This window comes from Sitophilus oryzae, unplaced genomic scaffold (assembly GCF_002938485.1).
Source record: "Sitophilus oryzae breed Bouriz unplaced genomic scaffold, Soryzae_2.0 scaffold_172_pilon_pilon, whole genome shotgun sequence".
NCBI classification, from domain to species: Eukaryota; Metazoa; Arthropoda; class Insecta; order Coleoptera; family Curculionidae; genus Sitophilus; species Sitophilus oryzae.
Window position 1 is genome coordinate 9683619 of NW_022146424.1, and position 19166 is coordinate 9702784.

The 19166-nt window shown below is 33.6% G+C and overlaps 1 protein-coding gene across 3 annotated transcripts in view; it reads right to left on the reverse strand.

Moving 5' to 3' along the window:
• Window positions 1-686: 686 nt before the first annotated feature.
• Window positions 687-19166, reverse strand: part of LOC115881474 (ankyrin repeat domain-containing protein 50-like) — a 36626-nt gene continuing 18146 nt past the window's right edge. For 2 of the 3 annotated variants that reach the window (XM_030898957.1, XM_030898955.1), the window contains 16 exons: window positions 15218-15337; window positions 9555-9644; window positions 9275-9427; window positions 8231-8387; window positions 7949-8051; window positions 7705-7895; window positions 6048-6146; window positions 5803-5986; window positions 5568-5748; window positions 5300-5516; window positions 4509-4724; window positions 4163-4359; window positions 3904-4060; window positions 3660-3840; window positions 3382-3599; window positions 687-1501 (listed from right to left, as the gene is read on the reverse strand). In XM_030898957.1, the coding sequence (XP_030754817.1) occupies window positions 3428-3599; window positions 3660-3840; window positions 3904-4060; window positions 4163-4359; window positions 4509-4724; window positions 5300-5516; window positions 5568-5748; window positions 5803-5986; window positions 6048-6146; window positions 7705-7895; window positions 7949-8051; window positions 8231-8387; window positions 9275-9427; window positions 9555-9644; window positions 15218-15337 (2418 nt within the window). In that variant the 3' untranslated portion in view covers window positions 687-1501; window positions 3382-3427. The remainder of the gene's footprint in view (window positions 1502-3381; window positions 3600-3659; window positions 3841-3903; window positions 4061-4162; window positions 4360-4508; window positions 4725-5299; window positions 5517-5567; window positions 5749-5802; window positions 5987-6047; window positions 6147-7704; window positions 7896-7948; window positions 8052-8230; window positions 8388-9274; window positions 9428-9554; window positions 9645-15217; window positions 15338-19166) is intronic. The other variant, XM_030898956.1, reaches the window with a different exon arrangement.

The window sequence follows — 19166 nt, forward strand, 5'->3', positions numbered from 1 at the left end:
AGCTGGTTCTTTAATATATCTTTTGCTATGCTCTCCCGAAGAGATTGCGGTCCATCTGACTGCCGGTACTCGTTGCGTTCACTACTGTGCATCACATCTGTATTCTACATCTGTTTACTACTGCGCATCACAAATTCGCCCTCTATTTCAGGAACTAAGGAGGCTAGTACAAACATAATGTGTAGCATATTTAATTTCATAAAAAAGTAGCAAAGTAATGTGAAAATCGCATCATTGTATCTCTACTCATAAAGAGAAAGCCCATCAAACACCCGAAAATGGGATACCCTGTACAAATGTGCAGTGGTGAACCGCAGTAGCCTACCGACAGTCAGACGGCCCGCACTTTGGTCAGGAGAGCGTAGCAAAAGCTATTAAAGAACGAGTACATACGAGAACATTCGAAAACCTTCTCTACGCACCTAACGATCTATGGACAATTCTAGAGTTCTTTACCTGCCGGTATAAAAGCCGGCGGCCGTGGCCTACAGGGGGCAGTTATAAATATACCAGTGCAGTTGACGCGCGAAAATTCAAAATAAATTCTTAGTTATAAATCGTTTGTAAATAGTTCTATAAGTCTATTATCGTTATTGTTTTTTTGTTAATTAGTGTTAAATAAATAGTGTTTAAATAAATTGTGACTTTCTATCCACACGGAACCGACGAAAAACGTAACAGTATCAACGAATAACGAACGTATGAAAATCAAGCTTAAATCCAAGCCATTTATAATTTTCTGATAAGACATATTAAATCTTAAATAATATATTCAACTAATTGAAATATTTAAAATAAAAGTATATTTTAAGTGAATTAACATTTATTTATATGTTTTCAATAAATACAATATCTGGATTGACAAAATAACGTTTTCGAAATGTCAAAATACCGCACGGTTTCTCTACGTAAATAGCGGCACACGGTAACGCTATTAGCGCGTAAAAGTTTATTAAGACGCTTTAACTGTCAAAATAACGCCTTTTTAATACCGCACATCGTTGCCATATCTCCCGATTGTATTTTATTGAGAGAAAAATACTATTTAACTCACAAATTATTTCCTTAAAAATCAACTGCCTCAAAACTAGTTCTAAAAATTCGCCGATTAATATTTAGTAAAATAAATTAGAGACCTCTGTATTCCTTCGTTTTGTTCAATAAACGAAAAAACTCTGTCGTAACTAGGATTAATTACTACCTAAAAACTGATCGCTTAAATATTACAAACTACGCATCCGTTCTATCACAATACTAAAGTTGAATTAACCAAAAAAGTATATATCTCTGTCTGTTGTCGTCTGTCATCCGTCGTTGGACCTTAGGCCGAGAGCGAATCCTTCCGGGTCGTGTGTTCACAACGGAAAAGGAAATTAGAGAGTAAAACCTACTTACAACGTAATAAATTCAGAAGTCTATACTTTTTCTTTGATAATTAAGACTAGGTGGGTGCTGTTAGCAGTATTTAGTTTTCTTATTTTTGTTTTTTGAGATAAAAATCCTGAAACAAAAAAATATATTAATTAATTTGCAGTATTTGCAGTCTAATACTGTTTTATATGCCATAGGGGCGTTGCAAAAGCAATTACTATAATGACCACACAAGAGTGGGTGGAAACCAAACCAAATCTCTAGAACGGTGGAGAAATTCACCATTCTAGAGACAGGCAAAACAGTTCATAGTAGAACATTCGCTATAATTCACGGCAGACCTTGTAGAATGTAGAATGTTTAGGAGGGGGAGTTAATCACCGCGATCTTATCCCGCGAAATCTATTGTGTTCCCCTTTCTTGAGATATAACGAGTTATAACTCATCATACAGTCTCAGGGCTTTAACAAAAGCCAGTATCTGAGACGGCTCCACAGACGCCAGCTCTCCATCTTCGACATCAGGCGTACCGAAGTTCATGGCACGAACGGTCGTCGTCTCGGCGCACTCAGTGATAAGGTGTTCTTGTGTTTCTCCATTTTCCCCACAGAATCTGCTTTCGCCGTTGTTCGTCGGCTTCAGCCTACTTAGGCGTTCGTTGAGGAGATAGTGTCCTGTTAAGGTGCGTCCAGACCTGACGAGACGAGAGCGAGGCAAGAGCGAGACACGAGCAAGACGAGAGCGAGACAAGCGAGTTGGATCATAGTGAAAGTAACCCAAACACATATTAAATTGTAATTGAATATAACAAACGATGGTCAAATAATAACGCATACAGTAATAGGTTTTTGTATCTTTAACATGGTATTTGGTTCGTCGTATTTTATTCATCGTCGGTTTTTTCCCTTTTGGCTGTTTTCCCCTTTAACCCTTCATTTGTTTCGAGACACGACGTCTTTTATAAAATATATTTTTTAACGTTTTTTAGCACAAAATGTTAAATAAAAAGTTATAGGGAAGGTTAAGAAGCAGATTTTAAAACGACTGTGGGGTATACAAGGTATTTGAAGTGTTGCTGATATAACATATATTTTTTAATGGTAATTCACCATTTTTCATTTTATTATTAGATTCTACGTACAATTCGGTATTTTTTGCATAGATTAGTAGATTTTGTAATAATTCAATTTGTTTCAAGAAATCTTGGATTTAGGTACGGTAAAAATTATCACTGACGCAAAATTTGTAAATTCTATCAGAAAAAATGATAATACACATACACATACGATTTACCATTTAAAAAATTTGAGATAATTTAATTTTAAATAGTCGAAATTCATAAATCAGAGCTAATATCTCGCAGTCGAGCGAGCCAACCAAAAACACATCCAGACTGTGCCGCGAGCTTTCTTTGATCGGCCGTCGCAAAACCGACAGAGGACGGATAGCAACGAGACTCTCGCGAGACCCGTCCACACTTAGCGAATTTGGAATTTCGCTCGTCTCGTCAGGTCTGGACGCACCTTTAGAAATCCCGTGACAATCCGAAGATTGTTTTTACTTAAATCAAGGAAAATCTTTGATTTTTGTCGGTCGTAAGTTCTGGGGAACTTTTTCGAGCGTCTTAGACGATTGGAGGACTCCCATTCCAGGTTACGGATGACGGCAGACCTTATAAGCAAATAGAAAGACAGCCAAAGCTGTAGTGGGTTTACTAACAGGGCGTTGGAAGCTAAGAAAATAGGCATCTAAAGCTGATGGAATTGACACATTTTATGTCGGTGCGATAACCTGGGAATTTAAAAAGTTCCTTGTACTAGGCAATGATAGGCCATTGACAAAGACCTATATAAGGGTTCATTCTCCAAGTTGCTAGATTTTTTGAAACGGATAGGAGTCTAGAATGAACCTTAGACTCAGAAGAGGACGACAATAGATCCGAAAAGGTCGCAGTGGAACAGGCTGATAGCCACCTCGAAGAATCTAATCTAGGGTTAATGACTAACTTACCATTTGATTGACTAGTAAAATTCAAGCGAGTCATCGCTTTCGGAAACTACAGTGGCGTCTCTTTCCGCCAATGGAAACTGTTCGTCTTGGAGGCGGGGTTCGCTCCAGAGGCGGACTTGCGCAGATTGGCCGCCGCGCTGTCCAGCCCGTTTTTCACGTTGGCCACCAAGCGCAGCGCCGGGTTCGTCACTATGCCGTTCCGTTTCGATTTCTGATTGCTGAAAAAATAAAATCAAATGTCGGAAAAACCTGAAAAGTGTTTAAAATTAGAAAATTACCTGTGCTTGGAATTATTCGTTTCCTTCTCATGTTTATCCTCAGGCTTTTTGTCTTTCCCGAAAACCGAGTTTCCAGAGTTACCTAGAATTATCCTCATGTGGGTGTCCCGCGCAAAATGGTTGTCCGAAACTTTACCAAAATTATTGTGTCGTAACACAGGCTGGTAAATATTCATGGCACCTAGTTAAAAAAATATATAGACCTTAATATATTTTAGAATTATTTTGACTTCAAAATGCTTACTGAAGACATTATTAGAGGTATCGTGCACGGGACTCAGTGGAGGTGACGCATATATTGGACTTTGGGGCTCACTCTGAAGCGGAGACAACAGTTTGCTTAGGGGGCGAGTCTTTCCGCCCCTCGAGCATTGTTGTAGTTGTTGCGTAAACGACATCGGCTGTAAAAAATCACATTAAGAAACGAGTTTTATTTGTTTACTCAAGAAAAGTCCCTACAGCACTTAAAGCCAGTATCGTCATAATAGTGTTATTTAAATTACCTGAGCATTTTGTGATGTATCTCTTTGTCTATCACCGTGGCGACTGGAATGGCTGGACCCCGTCAAATTCGAGCTTGATTTCGAGTTAGAACTGTGATTTCCCAGAGAGACCATTGATCTTCTTTGTTGGTCAGTCCAATCTCCACCACCTACAGGATAGAGAATGGCAGATGATGGTTTGGTCTCAGCTGTTGATGCTAGAGAAGAAAAAAATGTACATTAAACACAAACTCATAAATAACTTAGGTAAATAATAAAATGATTTTGTAAATACAAATGAGATTTACACAAAATCGACAAAAAAATCGCAGATAAGTTTTTAAAAAATATTTGTACTATTACTTACTAGAGGCAATTGAATTAGCACTGCTACTAGTGTGCGCTGCTGCAATCTTATGAGATCTCGCACTATATTCCTCCAGCAGTCTGACCACGCCCCTGTGTCCCGATTTAGCCGCAACCCTCAACGCATTCCTACCACAAGCGTCGGAATGGTTAGGGTCGGCACCGTGTTCAAGTAAGGCTACTACGCATTGTTCATGACCCTCCTGCGCAGCTATTCCTATAAGTTAATTATTAATAGTTACAATTCACACAAAAAATATTTTAGCATTTCTAATTCATATACATATAAATAAGTATACTCAGTGTTCCCTATTTAATCCCGTGTGCTGTGTTTCCTTGCCGTAAGAAAAAGACAACATAACTCAGCTCCATATTAATACTGCATAAGACTATTTCACCCGGATATCGATTGAACTGCGATAGCGCCAAACTCCGATTAATCGTTGTTTTAGTTCCGTTTGGATTACTTCTTGTTTGTGCGCGTAAAAGAGTAATTTTGTTTAGTTTATTGTTTCCCACTATTTTTTAATATTTTTCCAACTCCATGATAATGTGTTATAAATAATAAAAATATAAATAAAGTTGATGGTTAGGTGAAATATCAGTCAACTACTTCCCTTTAAAAACACCGACCAATAAAAACTTCTCCAGGTAAGGCATGTACGAATTAAATGAATATCCGGGTGAAATAAACTTATGCAGAATTCCATATTTTTCTTTCACCGTTTGGGCATCACTTTTTAGAGATTAGGCTGAATATATTTATTTATACGTATATGGTCTAATTCATACCTAAAGCTGTGGCTCCTTGATTACAGGTATGGTCAGGTTGAGCCCCAAATTCGAGAAGAATCTTAACAATATCACTGTGACCCTGCCAACTAGCCGAATGTAGAGCCGTTCTGTTTTCTAAATCACAAGCGTCGACTTGTGCTTTACCATAGGTTAGTAGTAAACTGACCATTTCAGTGTGACCTTGCCAAGATGATACATGTAGCGGAGTTCGCCCCTAAAAAAATGTATCTATCAATACATAAAATTTAATAATCCAACGTCTTACCTCCAAGTCTCGAGTTTCAACATCCGCTCCTTGTTGCATGAAATACTTGGACATTGCCAACCGATTGTCCAAAGCCAACACATACAGGGTACTCCTTCCGTCTGCGTCTTTGGAATCAATATCAGCCCCGTTAGAAAGTAAAATTTGTACTATATCGTAGTGCCCTTCCAAAGCAGCTAGGCTGCAAGTTTCACAAAATATATTATAATTCTAAATGTTTGATTCTGTCACTTACCGTAAAGCAGTTTTGCCATCGTGAGGTCTTTGGTCGACAGGTGCGTTATATTTATCTATAAATAAATTTACTAAGGTCGTATGACCTCCTTGTGATGCCAAAGCCAAGGGTGCCTTGCCTTCGTTATCTGTTTCGTCGATTCTTGCTCCCGCTTCTAACAGAGACTCGCATACGTCAAGATGACCTAAAAACCGATCAAAAAAGATTTAAATAAATTGTAACGATTCTAGAAAAAAAACAACCACCTTCAAAAGCAGAATAATGTAAAGGAGTCCAGCCGGAATTGTCCCGATGTTGTTCGTCTAGGCCTCTATCTAAAAGTTGTCGTACTACTTCCACACAACCTAAAAAATATATAAATGGAATCCAAGGATAACAAGATGTCACTGTTGTGACATATCTGAAATGCTCCATGAGATGTCACTATTGTGAGCATTTCAGTTTGAGCTTTACAAATATCTAGCCTTGAAGTTCATGAAATTGATAGCTGTCTATAATATTTCAACCACAAGATGGTTTCGAAAATGCTATAATTTTCTAGAAATTAGATATATTTTTAACAAGTTGTTACTTAATAAACTATTATTTTACACATACATACATATAATCGATACCAAATTAACTTTTAGTTACGTCATCGAGTGCACAATTATTAAATTCATTGCTGCCATCCATGGATATATTCGGCGTAGGGCTGACTAACTAGAATTTAAATTTCCCGCTGGCGATTCAGGTAATAGCTTTGCTGTAAACAATGTCAAGTTGCGACATTTATTTATTTATTTCCTGAGATTTCGATTCGTGTTGACACTTAGTTTTGTATTACGGGTTTTCGGTTTAAGTGAATTGTGTTGTAATAATTTAAGCTTAATTTTTTTTACTAGCATACCATGCAGTAGAAAATTGTTCTTTGTAGAACCGCTTGTAGTACGAAGTGTAATGCCTAAGCAGTTAAACACCTGTTATAAAACTTTTATATATATATATATATATATATATATATATATATATATATATATATATATATATATATATATATATATATATATATATATATATATATATATATATAAATAATATATAATTAATTCATTTTTTTTTCCTAAAATATTGATTAAATGAAAATATGTAAAAGTCGGCAACGCTGTGTCGGTCAAGCTTAATCACATGATTAAAAATTTATTTGGTATGATGTATAAATATAGCTATAATTTGATAAATAACCAATTTACAGTTATTTATAAAGTAATATTGTTATTTTACAACCCTTATTTAACTCTGATTTATAAGTAACAGTTATTATTTTTACCCCTACTGCTCGCCCTACTGTTATTTATAAATAACGGTTCGCAAGAGCTCCTCAGTTGTGTTACTTCCAAAAAAGTAATAAGGTATGAAAATAACAGTGCACTGACAGCGGTGATTCATAATGAAAAGTCGGCATCGCCAAATTTGACCAAGCTCGTAAATTTTATTATTTCCATAAAATAACAGACATGATAAATAATAGACATACAAATAACTGTGTAGTAACTATATCGCTTTTTAAAACTGTTATTTATAATAACAGTTCGCAAAAGCTGTTAAGGTGTTACTTTCGAAAAAATAATAGGCATGAAAATAACAGCTCAGTGCACTGAACAGGGGTTCATAAAGAAAAGTCGGCATCTTCAAATTTATTGTCTCCATAAAATAACAGACATGAAAACAATAGTGCGCCAACAACCGCGCGCTATAGCGTATTTTGAAATATCAGTATTGCCCACTTTACAAATAACTGGATCGTAACTGTCAATCTCATGAATTTCAGCTATAGACCTAGTTGATAATACTGCATTAAGTGGATAAAAATAAATAAAATGAATACATAAAAGAGTTACGTAAATAATACCGTAAACTTACCTTGCGCAGCTGCTACAGATAAGACTGTGCGCCCTTCGGAATCCATGGAGTCTATACAACAGCCCCAGAACAACAATAAGGCAACAACAGGGGCGTGGCCCATGCTGGCAGCCGCCCACAACGGACTCCGACCACTGTTGTCACAGTGATCGACGTCCGCTTCGTTTTCCAGAAGAAGTTCACAAACATCTCTGTAAAATTAATTAATAAAATAGATTGATTTAATTATCTTAATTGAACTTACTTGTGACCTTCAAAAGAAGCTACCAGCAAAGGAGTCATGCCCTCTTTGTCTTTATGATCGACGGTGGCGCCTCTTTCTAAAAGCGTAGATACTACGCTGACACCTGCAAAAAATAAAAGCACTGATTGTATACACTGTGTTGCAAAAGTAAGTATTTAATTAAAAAAATAACTCAATATATATAAGTAACAACTCAATATAATAAAAATAACTATATATATATATATATGCATTTTTTGCATATTCATATATGTGAATTAATAGATAGATGCATCTTTTTACCACTTCTACCTGGGGTTCGTGGAGCACAGAGAGCTGCAACCGAGAGAGCTGTCCTTCCATCGGCGTCTGCGTGGTTTATATCAGCTCCATAGTCTAGAAGATGGTCAACTATCTCGCTGTGGCCCATATAAGCAGCAGCGATCAACGCTGTCCTACCCTAAAAGAATAAGACAAAATGTATTATATTTTTATATACAACTAAAGCAAAATAAAACACTAATTCACCAGAATACAGCAAAACGCTTTACTTTTACACTGGACGCGGGTTTCGCTAACCATGTTAGCATCATCAGCAGATGATTAAAACTAAACTAATATTAATGAGCGTTTATATTGGTGCTCAGTTGGCACTGACCTTAGAAGTAACAATTAATTACAGATATTAGAGTAATAGGAAGAGAAAACTGGAAGGAATTGTACTATTATCTCAGTTCAGATTATCTTTGCATTTATTAATTTTGGCGCTCTCATATCTAATAGCCTGTAATTTGTGACTTGTTTTATTAATTTTAAATTTAATATCTATACAATGGTTATATATGATTTATATGGCCTACCATATCATATCTGAGCCACATTATATTCTTTAATTCTAGTTAATAATGATCTAGTTTGCCCAATATATTTCAGATTACAATCTTTACATGAAATTTCATAAATACCCTACTTTTCCAGTGGAGGTGTTTTATCTTTAGGATTACTTAAGAATTGCTGTAATTTATTATTAGCACTATACATAAGTTTATAATGGAGATTCTTGAAAATTCTTTTAATAATAATATAGATAATAAAATGGTTTGAGTTTTGGTTTTATTTTGCTGTTGTAACACCAATCCAACCCTCAACTGTTTAGTTGTAATTACAGTTCCAACCCTCAACTGTAGTTACAACTAAACAAACACGATAAAAGTAGTTTTGTTGTAGTATTGCAACACCAGTGGTGCTTCCTAGCCTAAAATTTATGATGTTAGAAGGATATGATAGATATTTTTGTAAATGTAATATCTCATTAGTATTAAATAGATATCAATGCTGAAATCTTACTTCATGATCTGTCAAATTGACGTTAGCTCCGTTTTGTAAAAGAACCTTTACAATTTCTTCATGACCACTCCAGGCTGCTGCTCGTAAGGCTGTCCGATTTTCCGCGTCCATGCTATCCAAAGCGCAGCCATGCCTAACTAGCATTTCCACTACCTATACATCAATAATAGCATCATAAAACTGTCTGGTATACATACACGATTATGTAAAAAAAATGACAGAAGTATTTTGATCGAGCAAGCTCTCATTATGACACTTACATTAAGAAATAATACATTACCTCTGTGTGCCCGCCCCATGCAGCCGCTCTAAGGGGTGTCCAACCGTCAATGTCAGCTTGGTCAGCATTTGCACCAGATTCCAACAAAACCTACAATATAAGTAAAAATCCTAGTATCTATCCAGTTACCAAAATACTGTCAATTTTATTCGATCTGTTGAGCGTTCGTTAATTTTAATTGTCTTAATTTTATTAAACGTCAATTATTTAGTTTAAGTGATAAACAAAATGTTTTATATACAGCCCTGGTAACTTTATTTCCGTGGTCTATATTTTAATGCATACGACGAGATAAATACACGACCAGTTGACAGGCGGAGAGACAAAATAAAAAGCTGCATACAGTGTTGCCGGTTAGTACGGGAAATAACATTACTTTAAAACCTGGAATAAAATACCGGCAGTCACTCTTTACAAATACAATAGTTAATAAATATTTATTGGTTTATTCAGATTTTAGTTCAGAAACAGTGCTCGCCAGTAAAATTCGTACTAGATTCAAACAGCTCTCAATTTTGACTGTTGTTACTAAACTAACAACTATGATTGTTTGTTTCGGTAATTTCGCCAGCGACACGTATATAACAGCTCTAGTAAAATAAGTAACTAATTGTGGGAAATAAAGATCCAACACTAGATATAACATTTTTTAAACAAAAAAACTTGAACGGTTTGAGATTTTGATGCAAAATCCGGCAATACCGTATAGAAGAAATGGATCGCCCAAATTTTTTCTTTTTTTAATACATTTGATTTTTCATCAAGCTGTCACTGTCTTACACGTTAAAATCCAGACCATGTTCCTACGGTGATAAAATCTGTATATTTTATTATATTATTATACCGGGCGAGCACAGTTTTATGTTAAAGTTCTCTACTGTAAATCTAATGTAATTCCTCTAAGAATTATTTATGTCGTTATATACAAAGCAAACTTGGAGAGAAAGAACTTCAGAGATCAAGATCATATATTTCCATTATTCTTTTCCTGAATACCTAACTTACCATCAAAATCGCTAAAAATAATACGTATATCACTCAAGAACCACAAAAAATGAATAAAAGTAGGGTATAAGAATCTTTAGATTTTACAAAATGAATTCCTCCAGATTACAGCCAATTTAAGTTAAGACTTTTTCAAATTATCAAAAAATTAAAAAAAGGTTTATCGCTTTCTAGATAAACTATAACAAAACTAAATAACATTGATTACATACTTTATTTATTGTTAAATGCTCATAAATGTGCGCCAAAATAAAACGTTTAATCTCGACAGATGTAATAAATCCTTTTAATAGAATGATAACACTTTCACAGCTGTTGGCACCAAAACTCAAACAACAAAAAACCTAACTCACACTCTCAAACGCTGACATAATATTACGTACAATAGGCAATAAATTCATGTTTGTTAATTATCTCGCATAAAACGTCCGTTAGTTCCAGCGATGTAGTGAGGCCTTGAATAAAAACAATATAATCTGCATTAGCGATTTTTCAGTAAAAGAACTATGTTTTAATTAGGCCAATTAAGCTACTTAAGCTGTTTAACAAAATATTCTTGTAGGGCGCACTTAAAATAGTAAAATTCCATTTTACTTTTACTGTTCGCTTAAAAACAATGATTTAAAAAACACACAGACAAACTCACAGGGCAAACCATTGTTTTAAAAAAGCTCCATATCATATTTTCTGTTTGAAATATATAAAAAAATGGATTCCGGGTAAAAGTTATAATAAAGGCCCATTTTCATGTATCGCAACTTTTCATCCGAAAATGTTAATCCGTCAACGGATATGATGTCCGTCAACGGAGAAAGTTAAAATAAATTGAAATTTTTAGTACATAATATAAATCAAAGTCTTATATATTTACTAATAAACAAGGTAAGCCTCAGTTCCAACCAAAATGAGACACTCCGTACTATCAAATTGTGAATATAGAATTTTGTGGAAAGTTTAAATGTGCATGTACAGGGTAGGTCAAATTCGACGCTTTTAAATGGAAACACCCTTTTCTATAGGAGATAGACAATATCGGTATAACAACGATATAGACAAACTAATATCGGTGTCTGGAGCTCAATTTTTGTCAAAAACATGATGGAGAAAACCGCATATCGATGTCTGTTACCGTTTCGGAGTTACGGGGTGTTGTTCTAAAATATGCATTTTTAATAAATCGCTGTAACTTTTTTGCTATGGAAAATTTTGTATTTTTATGAAAACATTTCCAAAGCACCTTTTTACGTAAATTTAATGGTTTAAGTATAATTTTTTTAAAATTAATAATTTAGGAATTATCAACACAAAATTTGATTTTTTTATATGGGACACCCTGTATATTTTTAATTTATTGAAAATAATTTAAAATTACCTTTTCAAAAATATAACACACTTGATATTTTGCTCGATTCCTCTTCGAGATATAGAGTATATAAAAATTCGCCCGCTTTAAATAAGTAGGCTTTGAACGGCACCGGCTGTAATGCAAAAAAATTCTAGCTGTGAGCATCAATTAAAACTTCTCTCGAACGAAAACGAAAATAATATTTGCTATGACAGATGCAGAATTTTATAACAATTTAAAATATATTTAACGAACATCAATACATTTAAACTATATCTAATAACAATAAAAATAAATAGCAAACCAATGATATGAGATTTTGCTACAGGAGTTCGACATATCGACCGTCTTTGGTTATGGACAGACGGTGCCGTTTTTGAACATTTCTCGCGGAATTCATTAACTCAGTGGGGGTGAAAGATACCCTCTCATAACTGCTAAGTATTTCTAATTCTTGTCTAGATTATACGGAAGAATAAGGAACCTTTATTCTTCCGCAAATATATCCATATGATTAGATCCATGGGCACTAAATCAGGCAGCCTCGACGGCCAACGGCTGGGATCTTGGTTAGCTATTCAATTATTCTTGAAATTGGCTGCAAAAATTTGCTGATAACTTCAGCGATCTGAGGCGGTGCGTCGTCTTGCTGGAAAAATATGTTTTCGAGTTCCATTAAGGGCATATCATCAATAAGGGGTCCAAAGCCTACTAGTTAAAAGTGGCGAACTTTTAAAAATTCTGTATTTCGAAGGGGATTATAACAAAATATCAAGTGTGCTATATTTTTGGAAAGGTAATTTTAAATTCTTTTCAGTTAATTAAAAATATAGAGGGTGTACCAAAAAAATCAATTTTTCTGTTGGTAACTCTTAAATTATTAATTTTAAAAAAATTATACTTAAACCATTAAATTCTACGTAAAAAGGTGCTTTGGAAATGTTTTCATAGAAATACAAAATTTTCCATAGCAAAAAGTTACAGCGATTTGTTAAAAATGCTAATTTTTGAAAAACACCCCGTAACTCCGAAACGGTAACAGATATTGATGTGCGGTTTTCACCATCATGTTTTTGATGAAAATTGAGCTCCAGACACCGATATTAGTTTTCGTCTATCTCCTATAGAAAAGGGTGTTTCCATTTAAAAGCGTCGAATTTGACCCACCCTGTACATAAAATAGACTAAAGTGTTTAAAAATGGTTATATTGCAAAAACCACTAGGTATAGTTTACAACATTATAGTATTTTAAAAATTCATAGCAAAAAATATATAGGATACTATACTCCGAAGTTTGTATACTATTTTATTTACAACCACATCATTAATTAAAAATTAAAAAATTAAATTAATTAAAAAGTATGGACAGTATTTTATTAAAAAAAAATAAATATGCGAAAATTTGTCGTTTTCTGTTTTCTGTTTATTTCCATATTTATAGTTACCAGTACCAGTGGTTGTTATGGCGCAAACCTTCAACAGCAAAACAAACAACTAAGTGACAGTTTTGAATTTCTCGTTCGCTTTTTCAAATTTATATAACAATGAAAGCCAGAATTTTGTCGGAAAATTCTGATAATGAAGACTACTTTAATATTGGTACTCCACCAGAACTTACAGAAGCTGCAAGAAGAGCAGAAGCCAGTTTACTTCCAGAGAAAAGTAGGGGGCGATATGAAATAGCATTGAAAGTATACGAAAAATGGTGTGCCGAAAGAAATGCTAAGAATATTGCTTCGGAGACAGTCTTGATGGCATATTTTAGCGACATGGCAAGGCAGAAAAAGCCATCCACTCTTTGGGCTACGTACAGCATGACAATGCTAGAATTAAAGAAAAGACATATCACACAAAATATCACAAACTCGTCGCTTTTTTAAAACGCCAGAATGTAGGTTTTAAACCAAAGAAGGCTAGCATTTTTACCAGGCAAAACTTGGAGGATTTTCTCACGAAAGCACCTCAAGAATTCCTTCCTGTTAAAGTAAGGTTTTTTGTAAATGTTTTCTTCTTCTGTTTTTAAATATTTCTTTTCATTGTTTTAGGTTGCGCTTATAGTAGGTGTGTCTGGGGCATATCGAAGTGATGAGCTACTACGCATACTGATATTTTAGAAAACAAAATTTGCATAGAAATTCCCGATACAAAAACTTATAAGAGCAGATCATCTATGATAACTAACAATAATAATGAATTTATACAGTTACGAAAAGATATTGAAAATGAGAGATTTTTTGTTCAATATCGATTAGGAAAAGCTCGAAATCAACCCTTTGGATACAATTCTATATCTAAATTTCCGTACAAAATTGCTAGCTTTTTGAAACTTCCCAATGCGAAAACCTACACAGGTCATGCTTTTAGACGAACAGCGGCTATGTTGCTGGTAAATAGCGGAGCGGATATTTTACAGCTGAAGCGTCTAGGGGGATGGAAATCCAGTGCTGTGGCTGAGGGTTATGTGGAGGCATCTGTAGCCAACCAAACTAAAACTGCAAATATATCGTCAACGACATCGTTGCCATCGTCTTCCTGTAGCAATTCAAACTCTTTACCTTCTTTCGTTGACATTAGAAGACCTTGTACAAGTCAGGAGTTAAGTTTTTGCAGCAGTGAAACATCAATGAGTGAAACACATTATCAGGGCGGCCCCTTAACAATATCGATTAACGCGTACAATAAGTCAAATTTGGCCCCATTAATTTCAATAAATAAAATGTATTAAAATCTTCGATTATTATTGTTAATCTTCTTGTTTATTTTTGTTGATGTTAGATAAGTACTTAATAAAGATATTACAAGAATATTTTGCTTGCTTGAATTAAATGAGGCGAGAATAAACCGAGTGAGGAAAATGGGTGAGGGAAATGGAAGAGGGAAGAAATGTAGATAATTTGACACTTTCAAATTTTTTAAAAGTCAGTAATGTCAGTATTACATATGTGGTTGTAAAAAAAATACTTTTAACACGTGCGTCTCCATCTGTGTAAAAAAATGATTACGATAACAAACAGAAAACCTAATTTGGAGTTTTTCGTAACAGTGAGCCAATCTGAAGTTTGAATAAAAAAATAACTCACTGGAAAAGCTTTAAATATGCTAAAAATCAAAAAACACTGGCCTGTACCTTACACAATAGGGTTGCTAAGTCAGCCTTAAATTTTTTTTTCAAATTTATCGCCTTATCTTGGGTAGATTTTTTCTAAAATTAGTAAATCAATTATCTTCTGAAATATGACTTTTAATGTTATTTATAATAGTGAATATGTGAGAGAATATTCGACTAGGAGGTATAAAAAATACTTCACGTACCTTTACAACTTGAGCTTGTCCCAACCTGGCTGCCACATGCAGCGCAGCTTGACCGTGGAGGTCTTGCAGATCGAAAAGTGGTTCTGGAGATGGTTCGCTGGAAGAGCTTGCCAGAGACATCTGAAAATATCACAAAAAAAGTTATTAAGTTTATATGCATAGAAATTTTTCAAAACAAAATTTAAAATAAAGTTTAGAAATGGAGTTTTGAATTTCTAATTTTTAAATAGTACATAATCAACATTCACCAATGAGAGCAGTGACGATTTGAGAAACTACACTAAGATATAAAAAAACGCAACGGACATTTTTTTCGTCAAGTTTAAAATGTTATACAGGGTGGTCCGAACTGTATTCCGGAAACTTCGCCAACATATTCTGCAGATAAAAATAAGTAAAAAAGTTCGTATAAATGTATATCCTAAAATGTTTCCTTTCAGAGATACAGGGTGTAGAAGTTTCATTTATATTTCGATTTTTTCTAAATAATTTCTGAAGTGACGTCAACATTTGGATGAAAATTGGTGACTGGGAGTTTTTGACATGAAAAATTTGATTTTGGTGCCAATACGACTCCTACTAGTAGAGGGCGCCACCTACATGTATTTTAACAGTTTTGAAGCGTAATAACTTTTTGTCCGTACCTGTATAAAACTACCGAGCGAAAAAATATACATCTCTGTGACTTTTTACGTAAAAAATATCTCTTTGTACAAATCGCTACGTTCTTAAGATATTTAGGGTGGAAACAGACAATACATGTCATTATTGACAAAAAATAAACACGTTGCGAGTAGTTAATTATTTCACTGAAATAATAAATTTGGGAAATTTTTATTTTTTTAAATTAATCATAAATTTTTCTGCAAAAAATGATGATAAAACAGTTTCTGTTGAACTTTTGGCACAAAAACATTTCAAATTTATGATTTCAGTCTAATAACTATTTAGACAACATGTTTAATTTATGTCAATGATGACAGGTATTGATAATTTCGATTCCAAATATCTCGAAAACCATTACTCCTAGCGATCTTTACCAAGAGACCTTTTTCACGTAAAGAAAGTCGTAAATATAATTTTTTTTTTACTCAGTAGTTTTATACAGGTACGGACGAAAAGTTATTACAAAATTATTCGCTTAATAAAAAATCGTATTTTAAATTTCAATATAGAGTGCCATGGCTATGTTAAACACACTAATTCTTAATCAAGGAGCCTTGGAAAAATAGATTGGATCGTCTAATGTTTTTAGTGTCTTGTCCTGGCCAGTTAGAAAATGCTTCAATCGTATTTTTAATCATATCTCAATTTTTTCAAATGGAACGAGGGTGGCTCATTAGCATATTTGGAAAAAGCATTTTTTTGCGAATAATTTGATACCATACACTTGGTATCTCGAGTCAAATTTTCGTTACGAACCGCAAGTTATAATTTCAAATAAACCATATGCAAAAATGTCAAAAGTTGACATATGATATGTCATTATATTCAGAGTGATATTTTTAATAGAATAAAGTAAAAAAATACCGAAGGTGCTATTTAAAAATCAAAAGTTATAGTAATTTACGATGAAACAGGAAGTGACAGAAAACAATTGAATACGTCAATCAATCCTAATTTATGTTATATACTAACATAGCAAATTTCGTTTTTTTAACTGAAAAAATAAAAAAGTTATAGGGGTGAGCCACTTTTGAGACGCACCCGGTATGACATAAATTGGGATTGATTGACGCATTCAATTATTGTCTTTGGTCACTTCCTGTTTCACCGGAAATGACTACAACTTTTGATTTTTAAATGGTACCCTCGGTATATTTCTACTTTATTCGATAGAAAATGATATTCTGAATAAAATAACTAACGTTTAACATTTTTTTTTTGTTTAATAAAAAATTGTATTTTCAATTTTAATCTAGAGTGCGATGGCTATGTTAAAAACACTAATTATTCTTAATCAAGGAGCCTTGGAAAAATAGATTTGATTGTCTAATGTTTTTAATGTCTTGCTCTGACCGGTTAAAAAATGCCCAAATCGTATTTTTAATCATATCTCAATTTTTTCAAATGGAATGAGGGTGGCTCATTAGCATATTTGGAAAAAGCATTTTTTTAATAATTTGATACCACACACTTGATATTTCGAGTCAAATTTTCGTTACGAACCGCAAGTTATAATTTCAAATAAGCCATATGCAAAAATGTCAAAAGTTGACATATGACATGTCATTCTATTCAGAGTGTTATTTTCATCGAATAAAGTAAAAAAATACTGAAGGTGCCATTTAAAAATCAAAAGTTGTAACATTTCCGGTGAAACAGGAAGTGACCGAAAACAATTGAATAGGTACGTCAATCAACCTTAATTTATGTCATATTATACTAACACACCAAATCTCGTTTTTTTAAACTTAAAAAAATAAAAAAAGTTATATGGGTGAGCCACTTTTGAGACGCACCCGGAAGAAACTAGGGCTAAAAATAAACAAATATATAACATTTTAAACTTGGGCAAAATTTTTTCCGTTGCGATTTTTTGCATCTGAATGTATATCCATAAAATAACAGAAAAAATATTTCTATTTTTGAATTAAAATTGCAAACACAACTTCACAAATAAACGACTACTGTCAATGATATTTGCTTCTGGATCGAAAAGCAGATGCTACTAGTTGCACCTTCATACAGGATGGCGCCTCTCATACGCCACGGAGGCTCCAAGGAGAACGACAGTTTGTATTGAAATGAAATTTTGTTAGCATATGTAGGTTAATTCAGAGCACTTTTTAAAAATATAAAGAGTTCTACAGGGTGTGCTCAAAAAAAGTTACATATCAAAGTTGTCTTTTTTGTAATGGAACACCCTATATATTAATTGATTTTCGGAATCTGGGAGAAAAATAAACGCGAGATTTATAAGAGAAGACTAATATGTAAGGTAACTAATATGACTAAAATGTAAGGTTTTTGACATATTTAACATTTTCTAGCAATAAAGAACAATTTTTAAATTACAATTAAGGCTACCTAAATTGGAATTTACCCGGTATAGCCTAATATGTAGTTAAATTAGTTAGTTAGAAACTATTGTACTTTAAATCAAATTAAAACTTGATTCAAAAAGTTATACTGGGTGAGACAAAATTAATATTGAACATTGGTTACCTTTAAAAGCATGTTACTCTGTTATTTTAAATGGAACACCCAGTATATTATTCCGATATTCAATGGAGAATTCATGTCTCTTCAAAATACTATTAAGGTTGCCTACCCCTCAAAGAAAGATTTTCCTAGATATTTTCATTTACATGATTTGATCTGAGTAGATCTTTATACGAGTATTATTTGATAAAAATCTAGGTTACTGTGGTATGTCTGAAGCTACTTCAATATAGCTGTCTAATTAGTCCAACTTTAACAACTAGTTATCATTTTGTGTCAGTTAAAACAAAAAAAAATTCTCAGAAATCTACCGAAAATGCAAACTTATCCTACATCAGAAAGAATTGATATGATTCTATTAGTTGGTGAATGCAGTGTGCATTTACCAATTAATAGAATACTTAAATGCTCCTAATTTTATCTAGTCTGGGTTTCTTTTATGGGGATATGTTAAAGACAGTGTTTACAAAACTCGACCAACTAGTGTCGACAATATAAGAGAAATTATTGTAGCTGCTTTTCGAGTTAGAACTCCATATATGCCTTTTAAAATGAAAATATTCTTTTGAAAAGAAAATCATTTTATGCAGTTAACTGGAAAGGAAGCATTTTGAGCATTTGATTTCGTCTAGCTAATGTTTGTCGCATAATTATAGGTTTATATCTAGTTTTAATTCTGTAATAATTAAAATATATTTTAAACGTGTATCTTTTTATTACCCTTGAGCATTTTACTCTACAATCTTCAATTTTTGTTAAATTAACGAAAGGTATATCACACAGC